Consider the following 18,795-nt stretch of genomic DNA (forward strand, 5'->3'; position numbering starts at 1 on the left):
CGAGATCGTGACCTGGCTGAAGTCGGACGCTTAACCGACTGCGCCACCCAGGCGCCCCTAACCCAAACCTTTCTTGAAAGGAATGGTTCTCGATTGAACCAAATCTGGAAAACCTTTTCAAACCATAAACACCTACAAGGACCTAGTTTAAAAAGTACCTCAGGTGATTGTGATCCCCATTTCTCCCTAATCTAAGTGGAGAACCACTGCGTAATCTGGTTCATGCTGAATGCTCCCACATATTCTTTGACTGAAATGTGTGTGTGTGTTTACAAATTTGATTCTAGAAAATAAAATGGTAAACCCCCTTTAAAAACAGTCCATGAGCAGGTGGGTGCCTGGGTGGCTCAAGTCAGTTGAGCGTTTGACTTTGGCTCAGGTCATGATCTGATGGTTCGTGGGTTCGAGCCCTGCATTGGGCTCTGGGCTGACAGCTCGGAGCCCGGAGCCTGCTTTGGATTCTGTGTCTCCATCTCTGTCTGCCTCTCCCCTGTTTGTGCTCTGTCTCTCAAAAATGAATAAATGTTAAAAAAAATTTTTTTTTAAAGTCCATGCACTATCTCTGTCAAAAGCAGCTGAAAAACTACGCTAAGAACTAATTTAAAGTTGGGGCACCTGGGTGGCGCAGTCGGTTAAGCGTCCGACTTCAGCCAGGTCACGATCTCGCGGTCCGTGAGTTCGAGCCCCGCGTCGGGCTCTGGGCTGATGGCTCAGAGCCTGGAGCCTGTTTCCGATTCTGTGTCTCCCTCTCTCTCTGCCCCTCCCCCGTTCATGCTCTGTCTCTCTCTGTCCCAAAAATAAAATAAAAACGTTGAAAAAAAAAAAAAAGAACTAATTTAAAGTTTAATGCATATTATCATTTTCTACCAGCCACTACCTTCAAAGAGTAAGTTAATGGGCAGAAAAAAACACATGGAAGGCAAATTTTTCTTGCCTAAATATCAATCACTATGGAATTGTATAAACTTTTAACTTTTTAAAAGTGTCACACAAAATCAAGTTTCACACAGTGGCATAATTTCACTCTTTCGCACTGTCCTTAGGTAAATAGGGAGCAAATGCAAATATACACCTCTTCTGACTCTGGACAGACCTCAAACTTGATGTACTTAAATAAGCATGGCCTTGGGAGTTTTAAGATACCTGGGCCCTCACAGATTTTCATTCAGCGGGTCAACATCTTTAACAGATGATCCCCATGTGAGGGTTTCACGGATCGTTTTCTTACCAGGTTATATAATCTGAGTACGAAATATCAGAAGAAGATGTGTTCAATCCATGAACACTGGCAAATTGTCCAGAATCTCCAAAACACTATATAATCAGAGTCATGTGAACTCTGGACAACAGTGCTGAGAAAAATACAAGTTATCTCTGTTGAGGAATGTTTTCTTCCCAAAAGAAGCGGAAGAAAAGGACATGAAGAAATGACTAATGGGGAAAAGGTGCTGAATTATATTTCTTTACATTTTACTCTAAATTGTTTTACTTCATATGTGAATGACAGTTACTTGTTACACTTTAATCAATCTGCTTTATAGAGGATTCTTAATGGTTTAGAAACACATAAACTGTGGTTCAGTTACATCTACAGGGAACCTAGTCATTTAGACAATGAGATCATAATCTGGACCTGCAGAAGTATATATAAATTATATATATACATATATATATATACATATATATATACATATATATATATATATATATATATATATATATATAAATTATAGGCAAATAAAATTAAATCTTTCAACTAAAGTCTTGGAAGTCACAACTTAAAAGTTAAGGCAAAAACTTAAGAGTATCATATACTTCAGCATTTTAGGCAGTGAATGGAGATAGTGCTCCGAGACTCAAACTTATGCAAAACTCAAGTGCCATTCTTGGTAGAGAGAGTCACAAAGTTTGCAACCAGTAAATGGCATCATAGTTGCTTACTTCAATGGTTTCCAAACCTGAGTGCACTTCAGAATTGCCTGGGGACTTGAAAAAAATATAGATTCTTGGGGCGCCTGGGTGGCTCAGTCGGTTAAGCATCCGACTCTTGGTTTCGGCTCAGCTCACAGTCTCATGGTTTGTGAGTTCGAGCCCCATATCGGGCTCCATGCTGACAGTGCAGAGCCTGCTTGGGATTCTTTCTCTCCTGCTCTCTCTGTCCCTCACCCACTCACTTGCTCTGTTTCTCTCTCAAAAATAAATAAATAAATTTAAAAACATTTAAAAAAAAATACAGACTCTTGGTTTTATCCACTGAAATACCATCTTTAGGGAAGGTATCAGTCTAGTAAAAGTCCCACTGGAGAACTATTAGTCTCCAGGAAGTTGTCCCAACAGTAACCAGGCTAGTGAGATTCATACAGAAGGGTTCCTGAAAAAAACAAAAAAAATCAAGCTGCTTCCTCTCCATGTATCACCTGGAAGCAGCTGACCTACACTGTAATGAATGGCAAATCATCTATAAAGTTAGGAAACCTATTATGGGGAAATATTAAAATTAAGAAGGGTGATAGAATAATGAAAATATTTTTACACTGCTGTTTAGGAAGAGCCATACGAAGAGTCTCTTTGCAAAGAAACTATTAGAGAATAGAGAATAAATTATACTGGGAACACAGTATTAGGCTACCATAATTCTGTGATATTTTAAAAGTGTATCAAAACCCTCACCTCTGAAATTCTATGAACTTTCTCAAATAATTTTCCCTATGTTTCCTGTAATACTGTTAAGTTCCTTAAGGGCAAGGAATATACTTGTTTTATCTCCCATAGTACTACGACACAGTATCTATACAATTATTAATTTCATATGACATATTTTAACTTGAAACTTCAACAGGAGTCAGGTGATACAGGAACCATAACAGTAATGAAGTCAACATGTATAATACGGATTTCTATATTAATTAGAAGCCCTTTCACATGTCTCTTCTGCTGGGAATGATCTTCAAAAGCCAGATGAAATGATCACTTTCTCTCTGCAGCCATCCCTGATTCTCTAAGTCAGAATTAATTTTTTTCTTCTTTGGTTATACCTCTAGACATAAGGCCATGTCACACTGATCTTTAAAGTTGTCATATGTTGTCCTAATATATTTTGAGCTCCTTGAGGGCAAAACCCTGCTTATGAGTCATCACTGTATCCCTGCCATCTGAAATAGTGTTCTATGTATGTGAAGAACTTGATACATGTCTGCTGAATGAATGAATGGATGAATGAGTGAGTGAGTGACCACCACATGATATCCTCTTCTTTAAAATGTGCATCCCAAATTCAGGATCCACTCATGAATTACTTTGCTTACCCATTTCTTCCTTTCCTAAAACTGATTATTGCAAAAACTGTAATTTGGAGAAAATACTTATCAAGCCATAAATTCTACATAAATTACTTGATATGAATAAAAAGCAAGGTTAATGAAAGTAATTAAGAGAGAAAAAACTTTACCTTCTTGAAACAGTTGTCTGGCATAAGATGGTTCTCTGCCCTGAGGTTGGAAAAAAGCATAAATGCACTTCCTCACTAAATCTTCCCAGCCAGTTCTGCCAGCAGCTCTCAGGGAACTGGTATCAATAGAGATGATTTTGCCTACATGAAGAATCAAAGTTTACACTTGTGATAGCTTCTTGATATAAGTCATCCATATTTCAAAATTAACAACTACATCTAAGAAATGTGCTGCCGCTCCTAAATGTTTAATGGACAAAAACATTAATAAACTATTAATTTTTGCTACATATGATAATGGAGTATATCACTTACATGACAATAAAAAATTGTTTTGGCCTTGAGGGTGTTGTATATTAGTACATCATATTCTAAAATTCCATTCCAGTCAAGCATTAAAGTCAAACTACAAAGGCCTGAAGGTGCAGAGGCCAATATAGGTCCAACTCCTCATACTTGCTCTTTGGATCCTACTCTAATATATCCTAACGACTGGAATACTTATTGGGGAAGGAGAAGCAGAGATGAAATATATTATTTTGGTTTAAATTAATTTCCATTAACTAAGTGAAGAGAATACGAGAAAGTAGGCAAGACCTTCCTTTTCTACCTCGTCTTGGGCATTTGAGAGTAAACAAAGACTGAAGGCAATAAAAGTTACATCAGAAAAAGATATGTCAGAACCTAAGATTTGTAAGACATTCTGCACAAAGAACATATGCTTTATAAAAATGTAGTGGTGATTTGCTATTGTCATCCTATTTGAACAAATTTCCTAGATGGCTGTGGAAGAATTCAGGTAAATTCAGGTCCCTTGGTTAACCAGGGACCAATTGTTTCAGTTTGGGATTGTTCAGATCTGTTTTATTTCTTGACGCAACCTGATATTAACACAAAATAATACAGGTTATACACACACACACACACACACACACGCACAATTAGATTAATAACATAAAAACCTGCAAACCCACCATCCAACTTCAGAACTTGAACATCAGCTATACGATCTCATCATGTGTGTACTCCTCACTTGCCCCAACCCTCTGTTTTCACATTCTCCTGTCAAGGGACATCTAAATTGTCCCCCTCCCCCCCCCCTTTTTTTTTTTTACAATCGGTGCTTCTGTGAACATCATCTACATTTTCCATGGTGCATGTGTGTGAGAGTTTCTCTAGGGTATATACATAGGAACAAAACTGTTGAGTCACAGGTTATGTGAACGTTCAACTTCATAATATTAAACTGTTTTCTAGGAACTTATATAGAAGTTACCGTTAATCCAACATCCTCTCCATCACTTGGGGTACTGTCAGTCTTTATTTTTTACAATTAGTAGGTGAAAAATGTTTATGCTCTAAATTTGTACCTCCCAATGAATAAGGTTGAGTATTTTTCATGTTTCCTCTTCTGTGAATGTCTGATTTGTCTTTTCCTTATCTTTCCTCTTCTCACAATCGACTCAAATCTATTGTACTATTTGTGTGTTCTCATTTTAACTAATCCCTTCTATATATATTTCACTTGGTTTGTTTGGAAATAAACGTATTAGGCCTCTTTAAGTGAGAGTCTTGAATCTGATATATCTGAGTCTGTCTGATAAGGCTGTCACCCAAGTCTTGGCATAAATGTAAATGGTAGAAATTTCAACTTAAATAAGAAAATTTTGTTATTTAAGAATAGTTTGGGCAAAGCCTGATAAACCCTTGACTGCAACTATAGACAATTCTGGATATTTTAAGAATTGTAATTATTTAATCTTTTGTCTCTTATTACATCAGAGATCAAGAGTTGGTTGTAGCAGAAAATCAACTGTTATGTGATCTTCACAAGCAACAATGCTTCTAACAGGCAATGACTAAGGGAGGTGTGTGTGTGTGTGTGTGTGTGTGCGCGCGCGCGTTCATGTCAGTACTAACCACAAAGAGCAAGAGTCTACAACTGCAGGATTGGAAGGGAGAAAGTGATTCAATTATTAGCAATGGTAACAAATGATTAGGTAATACAGAGACTATCTTAGAAGAGAATCATGAATAGGTTGATTTAGAGTACCTCTGCTTGCTGGAGGAAAGTTTAACCAACCAGTCAACCAATCAGACAAACCAGTAAGCCCCTGTTCAACATTTCCTGGTAGAAGACTTCTTTTTTTAAGGGACATGAACCACCCCATGGAGAGTTAAAACTACTACTAAAATTTAAGGGATTAAATATCTAATATTTATTATAGCTAGTTTATTATTGTTTTAAATCTAAATCAATTTGATGATATAATAAAACGTTAGTTTTACATTTTAAGAACACTTTATTTCTTTGGTACCTTTTTATTTCCTTCTATTTACATTTCCTCTGGTATCTTTTATGTAATAAGTGCATACAGTACAGTAATGTCCTTTTACTAGTGTTTTTGTGGAAAGCAATGCGACAGAAATGAAGGGTCCTATATTAGGGCCTAAGGATATCTGTTCTCAACAATTAGCTGTATGGTTCTGGAAAAGGCACCATTCCATCATTTGTAAAATGGGTAGGTTAAAGTCTGTGATCCCTGAGGTTCCCTGTAGGTTTATAATTATTTTATGATTTGGAGTTCAATTTTTAAACTTTTATGTATTTATTTTTAAATCAGGTATATCTAAGATAATAATGCTGGGTCCTTGGCCAGAAACAAAACTACCAGTCACAACAGTGTTCCTATGGGATAATACAGTCTTCTTTTAAAACAATTAATGATTCAATTTGTAGAAATTCAATATAAGGAAAAGCTGAAATATATTGTTCCTAAATTATCCTCATAATTTTTAAGCATCCTTCATCTTCCACATTTATCCTGTAGCCTAACCATCATCCTTTCCAGCAAGCTCTTATTCTGCTATCTCACCAGCCCTTACTTGGTTTTACTGACACAAAAGACCAGTTATATTTGTCAGAGGACCCTATTTTTCCTCCATGCCTTAGTGGTTTCAGTTTTCAATAAAGGTTATCAAATTTTTCCAGAGCTGTTCATTGGTGGAAAATGGAAAAGGACAGGTAGATGGCAGACTCAAAAAGGGAACGAAGAAAGTTACGGTTAAGTGATAATTACTACGCTCAGATTCTGTATCTCCAAGTCCTAGATATTCTCTTTACTGTATTCTATTATTTGTGCTAATTTATCCCCACGTACTCTTTAGTTAGAGCAGCTGGGAGCTTATCTTTAAAAACACAAGAATAAGGAACACAACAGGAATACTTGATTTCTGGGACTAAAACATTAATAAGTATTGTAACAAATATTAATAAATTTATAAAAATGGTAAAGGTAAAAAAGTACATTAAAACCAAATTTTCACAAAGAATAAAATTCAGTAGAAATGACTGTTTAAACCTTGGCCTGCTAAAAAAAAAAAATCTATCTGTAGTATCTTATCCCTATTTTAAAATATCCCTATTTTAAAGTGAGAGAGGCAAGTGATACACACCTAACTCTGATGTAAAAGTATGAAACTTGGTGTGTTCAAAGTGAAGATTACATAACATATGGAAAATACTATGTAAAATTGTAAAGAACAACAACAGATTGTTTTTGCCAAAGATCAAATCTGAAGCAGGCCTTTCCAAAGAGGGCCTTACTTTCTGGAAGTCCTACCGTTACTTACTCTGGGCTCTGCTGCCCTTCTTTCAGCTCGCCTGACACGCCTGTCTATTTCCTGAGGGCCATCACAGCTCTCCTCCCTCAATCAGGAGTCCTCACCCCGCACCATGACCCCTCCTCGCCACCCCCTCCACCCTGTGCAGAGTTTGCACCATCTCATCCTTTGGAGCTCAGGGCTCCGTATCAGCTCCTCAGACAGGCACTGGTTAACCAGCTAATTTAAAAACAGGTTCTCCCTGTTCGCTTCCCTTTTACCATCTCACACCTTTTCCATCATAAAATGCACCACAATTTGTAATTACGTTATTGATTTTTGGCTCAGCCTTGTATACCTGAGCAGTCACACATAGTGACAGGCACTTCTAGGCACTCGATCAGTATGTGCTGAATACATTTAAAGAAAAAGAAGAAGGGAAAAAGAAATAGCTAGATACATTTAAGCATAATTTTAAAGCCACCATTTATAAATAAATATATTTACATCTACATTGCCAAATTTCTTTAAAAATTTTATTCCATGATTATGAAAAGTAATTTATAACCAAAACAATATGTTAATAGTTATAATATTCCCCCCAGCACCCTGCTCATGACAATGATTATAGCATCTAAAATGCACAAGATCAATGGGGCATCTGACTGACTTGGTCGATGCAGCATGAGACTCTTGATCTTGAGGTTATGAGTTCGAGCTCCACATTGGGTGTGGACTTTGCTGAAAGTAAAATCTTAAAAAAATGAAAAAATAAAATTAAAATAAAATGCACAAGATCAGGACTATCATTTAAAGTATTTTTTGTATAAGACTGGTGAACAGAAGCTGAATAGCAGAGAACAGACGAACACAAAATTTTGGATGTAATTCTAAACTTTGCAGTTAGTACCTGTAGTATCTTGCTTGGTCATAAAGGATTCTACACCGGTAATAGCTGGAGGCCGAGGTAATCGCCGTGCAATACAAATCAAACATGACTGGAAATCTGCCCAAAACAAGAAAGGGAAGTTGAAGAAAGGAGGGCAGAAAACAGTTCACATCTATCATTTGCCACTAATGGCTTTTATAAAAACAACATGTTACGGGATCTGACACAATATCGGAGCCGCTCTGATCTAATAATATAGTATTAGTGATAAAATTGCTGGTAACCAAAAGCTGGCAGCTCCAGGTAGAGATCCAGTTAGCATACATTATCCCTTCCCGTTGAATGTTCTGACATAAACCAGAGGAGACAGATGCATCTCATGTACTTGCATGATAACAACTTGAAGAAGTAGTTTTCACTAGATTTAAGCAACACAGTGATTTTTTTAAAAAATAGAGTCCTTAGTCAATTTCCTATACTTATCAGTACTTAATGGCCACAGAAATTATTCTTATAACCACTGTGCAGATAAAAATTACCATATGACAAAAACATTTAACTCTTTCTGAAGAAACATTATTTTGCCCCCGATAAAGGACTTTATGTTGTTGGGACCCATAACTTTTTCGAAGTTCCATTTCCAATTTTCTTGAGTGTTACACACAACACCGCATAGCTAAACATGAACTTCAGTCATACAAGACAGGCTGGCACTGGCATGTGTATTTTACAAAAAGTCCTCAGTTGACTGTGGCACCCATTCACGGGTGAAGCCTGCTACATGCATGGCCCTTTTTTTCATCTGATTAAGTCCTCATCTACTACCTTCCCTAGTCCTTACTCCAGTTTCCAATTTGTGGTGTTCTTAACTCAGCCTAGTTCACATGGAAAATTCATCCACTGTCACAGATTTTAATCAATGCCATGTTGATACCATGTTCATATTAGAGCTTCAGCTGTGTTTTCATCTGTTCATAAGCTTTCTCCTTATAAATTACCTTGTATGGCCTCAAAAATGCTAACTCTATTCTCCAATGTTCCCCACACTCTAAACTTGAAACTTTCTAAAAATCAGAGCTGTTCAACAGCCTGCTATATCTGGTACATTTCCAACTGGCAGCAGTTAGCTGCGTCTCTTATTTCTAGGCAGCAAGTTGGTTTGAATTTGACATTTTAGTGGGAATGCCAGCTTAAAACTGAGAGTTTGGGGGCTTTTTAAAGGGGTGAGTCTACATGTTGGCAGTTCTTTTCTTAAGTATTAAGAAATACGTAGTAAACTGAATAGCCACTATGATGCATAATACAGTGACCAATACTATCTGAAAAAGGCTACTTATAATCAATTACCTCCTTGGTCTTTAAAGTCATGGAAAAAGTGATCAAACACCTTAAAATCACCCTTTGTTTTACCTTCTCCATCCTCTTGAATTGATTTTGGCTGTGACACAGTAAAACACTGCATTACTTCATACCGCTGGCAAGCTTCTTGGTTCTCGGTGCCTGGCTCATCTGGAGGATGAATTAGCATCCTGCAGTTAAAGGTATGGCTATTTCGTCGTGTTGCCTCTTGAGGCCAAGGAACTCCATTTACTGCGGAAGAAAAATTGATTATATGTCTGTGAATAAGGTGAAAAACTCGGAGGATACAAAAGACATACCTATAGCCATCTGCTTCGTCAGATACTCAGATTAAAAGACAGATCTCTTCAGGTCTCACATTATCCTGAGGCAATAGGATACTTACCTTTCTTAGCAAATCTAAATGTCTACCAATCAGAAAACTGTAAAATTTTCTAACAGATTGTATACGACATCCCCCCTCAAAAATAAGGCCTTACAAATTCTTAATTCATTAACAGTCTGTATAAACAGTTAAAGACAAAATTAAAAATTAATAACTTCCTAGCTCTTTTGCTCAGATTTTTACAAGCAGTTAATTAATGCACTTTTCTATTTGTTTCCAGTTGCATCCTAGAAATGAAAACCTGATTGGAAACCACAGATCCATTGTTAAGCAGGAGTTTTAACCTGGCAGGTGTGTATTCTTAAGGATGGGCTTGTGTACATGTGCGCCTTTTTTGGGGACAGGATTCAGTTTCTCAAAGGAGACTGTGACTCAAAAAAATATTTAGAATAGACAGAGACCAACCTTGGGTTCTTATAACCATTCTTATACCTTATTTTATTTGCACAGTTTATATGCAACAATCCCTCAAATATAGTGGGTAATCAATAAGTTATAACATAAAAATGATTGTTAAACATAAATGTTACCTGACTCGGTATAAAAAACCGAATTCAGTTATAGAAAATAGGTCTATACATTTCAAATGATAATCACTGTGTGATGAGACACCATTTCCCAGTTACAATGTTCTATTCAAACCATGGTGGCAGCTGGAAGGTTTTTAAGGCTCTTCTCTCACCATTCCCAACAGTTTTTTGTTTTTCTTTTAACTTTATTCTCTTCACTGACCCTTCCTCCTTTTTACGATCTCATCACCGTGTAACTGTTAGAGTGTTAGAGGAAATCACGGAAACAAACCTGTACTGGAAGAAGGAGTCTTGGTTCTGCTATGAGCTAGCTGTGAGGTTGAGGTTAATTACTTTATCTCTGCACCATCTTTATCATTATTTATTTATTTTGAGAGAGAGAGAGCACGCACGTGTGCACACATGCAAGCACATGGAGAAGGGGCAGAGAAACAGGGAAAGAGAGAATCTCAAGCAGGTTCCACATTATCAGTGCAGAGCCCAACACAGGACTCGAACCCACAAACTGTGAGAGCATGACCTGAGCCCAAACCAGGAGTCAGACGCTTAACTGACTGAGCCACCCAGGTGCCCCTGCACCATCTTTAAAATAAAGGAATCCACTATATCATCTCTAAAATCATTTACACTGTAAAATGCTATACCAAAGCACATAAGACCCTTTGATAATTCAAATATCTAACTAGTGATTTTAACAGAAATAATCATTTCAGGCCCCCAGGTACTATAAACGTGTACTAACTACTCTTTTCAAAGAATGAGGCTTCCTTTCCATTGAGCGAACAATGTCGAAAATAAAGAGCTACAGATAACATTCAATTTGCATGTGTGTATTAGTTACATAGAATTTCTAGCCAAGGCCCTCCCTTACTTTGGGAGTACATACAGGCTACGGAATAGGCACACAGTGTAGCAAATGGAACAGAGGCTGGAAATCAGACCCCATCCGTCCTCTCAGCTAGGCTCCTTTGTCAGCAAACAACCTGTGCACCCATACTTAGAACATCTGAGTTTGAAACCACTTACATCCAAAAATATTCATTTTAATATATACGTAATATGACAGTATATTTCTCCCTCCCTTCCTCCTTTTTCTTCTTTTTGAGCAGGGTGGGGGGAAGGATATACATGTGTCTCTTTCTTGGACATAATCGAAGCCAAAAACAAAGGCAGTTTCAAGCAGAAGCTTCTAGTGGCGTGGCAAGGCAGTGACTACTCTGCTTCTCACCACTGTCACATGGCTAGGTCATAAGCTGGAGGAATAGGATAAAAGGAATGCTCTCTACCAGCTATTTGATGATACTCCCTCTTCGTATTTACACATCAGGCTGAAATTAAATTGAAAAATATTTTTAATGTGTTAGAACTTATTTCAAAATGATACTATGTAATATAAACACAACAATTATATAATGTAAGAAACAGCTAGAGAGAGTTCATATTCTTTTGAAAAACACATTGCTTTGTACCTAGTGATTTTGGTAGCAGATTCTTCACAAATTCTGCATGATCCCCTACATGCAGTATGCTGTAGACACTGGTATTCATTAATTCCTCCTGATTGTAACCCAAGTAGCTGGTCACATTCTCCGACACAAATACAATTCTCCCTTCACAGTTCACAACAAAGAAAAATCCATCCAAAGCCTGCAAAGCCAAAAAAGAAAAAAAAAAAAAAAAAGGATTAAGAGGATGGGAGGTTAAAAAATGAAAGAAAAATAAACATACACATCTCTCTACTGAAAAAGAGATCAGAAATATATGTCAAGTTAAAAAAAAGGGGAGACTGAATAGAAGATTTAACACTGTATGTTCTCTGTGGAAGGGACAGAATTTTGAAACAGACTGTACAGGAATGTACAGCAGGGATGAATGAATGTATCAACCCTCTTTCTGCAAAGAGAAACTTCAAAGTAGCAGATGTGAAGGAAGTAACCGATATTCACTCAGTCATAAACATCTCTAAACCACAAGTTAAGTACGACAGGTCTCTACCCCCAGTGAACTTGCGGGACAGTGGTAGAGAGAGACACAAACATAATAAAATACCAGTGATGCAGTGTCAGAGACACACCGAGTGTTCTGTGAGCACAAGGAAAAATACCTAATTTGGGGTTGGGGTGGGGTGGGAGGAGGCACAGAAAGGCTATTTAGACACCCCTAGCTGAGTTTTATAGGGCATAGTGGAGGAGAGGAAGAGGAATGAGGGAAGAACATTCTAGGCAGAGGGGACAGCGTGGTACATTAAGGAACAAAAAAGCAGTTTGGAGTTGTTGGGAGTACATGGTACAAGACCGGCTCATGGCAGGAAATAAGTCTGGAGAGGTAGACGGGAGCCAAATCACAGAGGGCTTCCCATGCTCTGAGATAGAGCTAGGGGTCTTCAAAAGGGGATATATATATATATGTGTGTGTATATATATATGCATGCCCTAAGGGGAGCATCACATCCACAGAGGTGCAGAAAAAAAGTTAGAACCTCTATTTCTAGTGCAATCTAAGATATAAAGAAGAAATTCAGCTTAATAAACATACTGAAAACCCTGATACCTCAACTCAGTCTAGACAGTCACATATCACAAACCATGGAAGCCTGAGAGAAGATCCAGAATGAAGAGGCTGAGCAGGGTGGCACCTTACTTATTTATAATCTTTCCATTTATTGTAATATATTGCAGTTTACTTGCTATAGGATATATACAAGCAGTAAAAACAAGACCTTTAAAAAGGAGAACATTTATAGGATGTTGTAACAAGATGTAAAATGACAATGAAAATCTGTTTTACCCAGAAGTGTCTAGTTTTCCGTGGCAAAATTCTTAAAAGAGCTAACAATGTTATGGGCTATTCATTTTTCTTTTTTAAAAAGGCAAGTGTCCCAAATTTGCTGACCTTTTCTAGGATGACAAGTGGTAATGATAATATGTTACCTAGCAGATGTTTTCCAAATAATAAACACACTTAATTTTGTCCCTCCAGGGTAAAGATGACATTTAAACAATGAATAAGTAAACTGCCTTTCAAAAAGACACCCATGCTATAGAGCCAGCATATGAAAATGCTTTGAAATGTTTTGAAATGTACCACAGTTGTGACTTTGTTGTCAAAATGACCCCGGTTCCATACTTGTAAAACTTCTCTTCTCAGTTTAAACATTTACAAACTTTTTACCTGCTCAAACATCTTCCAGTTTCAGTGTGCTTTAAACTCATTTTTTTTTTTAATGTGATAATGCAATATCCTTTGATTACTTTGGAAGGATCACTGTTTGAGATCAAGGAAGATAGAATGTCAATAAAAACCTTGGGATGTGATTAATGATCTAAACACCTCAACACCAGATAAACCCTTTGCTAAACTATTTTCTGTTTACAAGAGCACAGGAAAGCACTGTCATTTCTAACCTTTTTTGACATTTGCTATGAATTTCATAGCAGGTGATATGACGATAGGAACAACAGAAATACAGATACATCATTTTTTAAAAAAGTAGATGTAAAAATTACCTAAAATGTTCTTAGCTATTAATTGATTCAGTGTAAATACAATTTCACCTCATTTATCTTATTTTTGATCTGTCAAAAGAGTTTAATCAAGAACAGTTTGGGTCTAACTGTCATAATTTAGAGCAAGAAAAAGACAGGCAAGTAAAATCTGGTTGTTCCATGGCGATTCCAAGGGCCACAGTACCCTGCTTCATCAGCACGACCTTCTCCTTTTCGCACCTAGTTTTCAGGGCATCCTTCACGGCTCCTCCCTCTCTGCCTCCTTGACAACCCTGTCTATCTTCTCTATCTTCAAAGCCACAGCTACTCTCTCCCTTGCTTTCTTACTCTCCATGTCTGTCTCTGGATATCTCTGGACGTCGCCTGTTACCTGCAGAGGGAATGGGAGAGACCAAGACCCACTCCCGGGATCACCTCTGTCCAGTGTGAACACTGGCCAATGATGGGCACAGCATCCAGCACCAGTAAGGCTTAGGAATTCACCTGGACTATTTGGTGCAATTATTTTTAAAGTATTTACAAAATCCAAAGGACTTAAAAGTTCTCCTTCATCGTAGCAGGCCTGGAGTCCCTGCGGTATCCTTTTCCACAGACCTACTGGGGCTTCTCCAAGTTCTCCTCCCACTGACTGTACCTGACTTCACTGCCAGGCTGGGAAGTTATTCTAGTAACTGGCCTCTGGAATATGCAGCTGATCAGCCTTTGGGGAGTGTAGAACTTTCACCAGGTCCCTGCTTGGCCTCAGTTACATGGACTCGTCATTTCCTCTGTGAAGTCTGGGGCATCATATTTCTTTTGAGCTTCCCCAGAAAAGACTGGCTTGGAAAACAGGTCTACAAAGGCTCCCTCGTGCTTACAGAATCGTCCTGCTGACCCTACTCCTGAGGTACAGATAGCCTGTCTCTTGTTGGAAATGCCTATTTTTTTTTTTTAATTACAAATGATATATATACTTATAAAAATTGTTTAAGTATGAAAATGAAACAGTAGAAGATCTGCCAAAATCTCACCCCCAGGAGATTGGTAGTGTTTCAGGGAATATTCTCTGAGACTATTCCTATGAATACACAAACATCTCTATTTTCTTCAAGTCTGTCAGACTACTATAATCTGCTAATAGTTATTCTACAAGTTTTTCTCGTATGTTGTGCATATAATTAACTTCCAAGTGTCCTTCTGGAAAGGAACCTTCCTGCTTTTCCAAGTCCTGACAGCTGGTCTTCCACTGAGCAGCACACAGGAGATAAGAAGTGCCTGTCCATTCAGTACAACATCATCAATCTGAGGATTTTTTCTCTTGGCCACCTTGTGTCTCATGGCAGGGTCCACAGTGGCCAAGGCTTCTCACAGGGCCTTGGCTTTAAATGACTCCACAAGCTTCACTGAATATCACCTAAGTGCCAGTTAATTGACAAAATTCTGGAAATAAAACACACAACTCTCAACAATTATACAGTCTCTGAAGGGAAAAAGACAAGTACGCATAGTTATGAATAGCGCAGTAGAGGAATTCATAAAGGTTAAGCACAGACTGAAGCACCCAAAATGGGCAAAGGGACGACTGTCACTGGTAAAGTTTCCAGGGAGAAGGCCACACTTACACCTGAGCGAAGTCTTGAAAGACACAGAGTAGTAACTCAGGTGGAAAGGACATTCAAACACAGGAACAGGCTTAGAGGTTAAAAACAAAAAAAATCACCCTGTATGCACTTGTTATATTTGTGTTATGTACAACAGCAAAACTTTTTTTTTTTGATCTTCAAGGAAAGCAAAAAAAAAAAAAAAAAAAAGGGAATTTATTCTAAAGGCAATGGGCATTTTCTTGAAGGCAATGTTTTAAGCACGCGAGTGATGTGGTCTGCTTTTACAAAGATCTTTCTGGAAGTGGGTGTGGCATGCAGATTGGAAGCCAGAACAGTTGCAATGCTATTGTGATACTCCAGTTCAAACCCGAGCCTGAATTAAGGCAATGGCAGTGGAAGTGAAGGAAGAGAATTTGACACAGGCAAAACAAACAGCATTTGGAGACCTCTAACAGCTGTGGGAATGAGTATTTTGGGCGATTCTCCATTAATGATGTAATAAGGGTTCTGGTAGATAGGTGCCTTTCCCTGAGGAAGTGGACTCAAGGAGTAAAGAAATCTAGTCTTTATTACTGACTTTTCCCCCCTTATTTTTAGGCAGAAGATAAAGGGACAAGTCATAAATTTAGTTTTAGAAATATTATATTTGTTTCTTTAAAAAAATGTTTTCCTTTTTTTTTAAGTTTATTTTGAGAGAGAGAATGCACACAAGTTGGGGAGGGGTGGAGAGAGGGAGAGAGAGAGAATCCCAAGCAGGTTCCATGCTGTCAGCACAGAGCCTGACACAGGGCTCGATCCAACAAACCGTGAGATCATGATCTGAGCTGAAATCAAGAGTCAGATGCTTAACTGACTGAGCCAGCCCCAGAAATGTTATATTTGAAATGACTAAGGAACATTCAGATGGAGATGTTCAAAAGGCAGCAAGATAGAATGTAAGAGAAACTGAAGAGAGATCTGAGCTTAAGGCAGACATTAGCAATTTACAGGTACATACAGTATCATCTGGCTTTTTGTTTATTTTGTCTTAACTATAATCATCTCTTCCCCTTCCACAGAATATCTGATTTCCTTTGGGGAGTTACTTCTTCCCAATTAAACAAAGTCTTGTGACATTCTTAATCAGACCACTGGGAGACTTCCAACCTAAATGGGAATCTCCAGGAGAATTACAGAAAGATCGAATATAGCTGGAATGCATTCACCTGTACCAGCAGGGTACTGCCCAGATGGGTCTTTCTAAGAGACCATTCGTACAGTATCTGATTTTTAGCCTCCTTAAGATGACTTGGTTTCATCTCACTGCCAAGCATCGTTCTGGGATACCCAAATAGCACTCTGATAAATTCACATTTGCTTGATTTGGGCAGAATTGAGGTCTATTGCTTGAAATCAGAGAATCCTAATTGATAATTTATACATACTTAAATGTATGCACACATACATGAATACATGATATGGACATAGGCATAGATGAAACTGCTTGGGAAATGTGCACAGAATAAAAAAAAAAGGGAAAAGAGCCAAGGCCAGAACGCTGAAGGATGCTAGCATTTAAGAGTCAGGCTACGAAAGAGAAATCTGAGGAAGAGGCTGAGGAGTAGCCAGAGAAGAGCAGAGATAGTTCTGGCAACGAGGCAACAGGAAGAGTTTTAAGAAAGCGGTACTGGGTGGTGAACGGTGTCAGGAGGCACCGGCAATGGAGGGAATGGCACAAAGTGAGGTAAGGAGGCCTGAGTGTGTGGGTAAGGTATAGGGAGACCTCCATGACTAAAACTGAATTTTTCTTGGGAAGCAGCTGGAGATAAGAAGCTACGGTCAGATAATACAGAGCTGTGAACAGGAGGCAGAGGAACTTAGATAGCAAAGGGCAATGGACAATGAGGACAGTAAAAAATGGAGGAGTACTTACTGTGTGGCAAACAATAAATATCTGTTGAGTAAATAAAGGCTAATACCACTCTCCCTTTAAATGTGAAGAAATTACCTCCAGTATCTTCATTCTTAACTCATGCTCCTTCATGTTTGAAAGGGGGAGGGGAGGGAATAACAGTATGGTGAGAGTTCCTAATAGAATTGTAGATATTTGGTTACTTTTTAGATCTGCACACCTTCCTCTAAGCAAGTCCCTCCAGACCAATGTTGCCAAAGAGAACTTTCTGTAATGACAGGTAAGTTCTATATCTGTGTGTCCAATACAATAGTCACTGATGACATATGGGCACTGAGCACTTTAAATGTGGCTGGTGACGGGGCACCTGGGTGGCATAACTGGTTAAGTGTCTGACGTGGGCTCAGGTCATAATCTTGCAGTTCTTGAGTTTGAGCCCCACGTCGGGCTCTGTGCTGACAGCTCAGAGCCTGGAGCCTGCTTTGGATTCTGTGTCTCCCTCTCTCTCTGCCCCTCCCCCACTTGCACTCTGTGTCTTTCTCAAAAATAAAGAAACATAAAAAAAATAAATGTGGCTGGTGAGATTAAAGCATTGGGGAAAAAAATACATATATACATGCATATATACATATATATATTTATTTTTTTAGAGACAGAACAGGTAAGCAGGCGAGCAGGAAAGAGGGGCAAAGGGGGGGGGTAGGAGAAAGAGGAAGAGAGAGAGAAAGAGAATGAGAAAGAGAACGAGGAAGAGAGAGAGAATCTTAAGCAGGCTCCATGCTCAACGTGGAGCCCAAAAGAAGGCTCAATCCCATGACCCTGAGATCATGAGTTGAGCGAAAATCAAGAGTTGGACGCTCAACAGACTGAGGCACCCACGTGCTCCTGAAGCACTGAATTTTTAATTTTATTTAGCCTTGAACAGCCATGTCTGACTAACAGCTATCTTACTGAATAGTGCAGCTCCAGACTCAGCCTGAATGAGCCAATGGACAGTCTCATGGTGACTTTTCACCACTTCTCTTAGCTGCCCTGGATTAGACTCTATAAAGTTTGAGATGATGAGGATGGGGTCAGAGGATACAAAAGAAGATCCAGAAAAGATTGTCAACGAAGGCGACCCTGAAGTCTGTGAAAGTCAGCAATTCTATTTTGCAGTCTGTTTCATGTTATCTATAGCCCATAAATAAAAATATTATTAGCTCCTTGAAGTCAAAACCTAAATACATTTCTATTCTGAGGTTTTAGAATTTCTAACTTGATGTGCTTTTTCATATTTGAAAATGTTTGCCTAATGACATCTAATTCACGTGATGCTATGGTACGGTTTTCCTTTGATTCATAGTGATTTTCAGGGTAATAATTTCATCAGCTAAAAGAAATATTCCTACTTTGTTTTCTTTTTATACTAGCTTCGAGTGGATGTTTTCCTGTCATTTTCTCTTCATGTTAAAGCATCGTGGACTTTTCTCACACGGCAATGGTGAGTGTTTATCTAAATTAAAGTAGCAGTAGTAATATTCTGTCTCCAGCTGTGCTATGTTCAGTTTGTTAACAATCCACTTGTTCTCCTTGTTGATCTCTGAGGTTTCTGAAGAACG

The 18,795-nt window shown here is 38.3% G+C and overlaps 1 protein-coding gene across 6 annotated transcripts in view; it reads right to left on the reverse strand.

Moving 5' to 3' along the window:
* The window catches only part of NCOA1 (nuclear receptor coactivator 1), a 242,724-nt gene that overhangs the window by 56,166 nt on the left and 167,763 nt on the right, over nucleotides 1–18,795 (reverse strand). For all 6 annotated transcript variants that reach the window (XM_045447551.1, XM_045447552.1, XM_045447549.1 and 3 more), the window contains 4 exons: nucleotides 11,684–11,861; nucleotides 9,351–9,530; nucleotides 7,962–8,057; nucleotides 3,449–3,589 (listed from right to left, as the gene is read on the reverse strand). In XM_045447551.1, the coding sequence (XP_045303507.1) occupies nucleotides 3,449–3,589; nucleotides 7,962–8,057; nucleotides 9,351–9,530; nucleotides 11,684–11,861 (595 nt within the window). The remainder of the gene's footprint in view (nucleotides 1–3,448; nucleotides 3,590–7,961; nucleotides 8,058–9,350; nucleotides 9,531–11,683; nucleotides 11,862–18,795) is intronic.

The sequence above is a fragment of the Leopardus geoffroyi genome, chromosome A3 (assembly GCF_018350155.1).
Source record: "Leopardus geoffroyi isolate Oge1 chromosome A3, O.geoffroyi_Oge1_pat1.0, whole genome shotgun sequence".
NCBI classification, from domain to species: Eukaryota; Metazoa; Chordata; class Mammalia; order Carnivora; family Felidae; genus Leopardus; species Leopardus geoffroyi.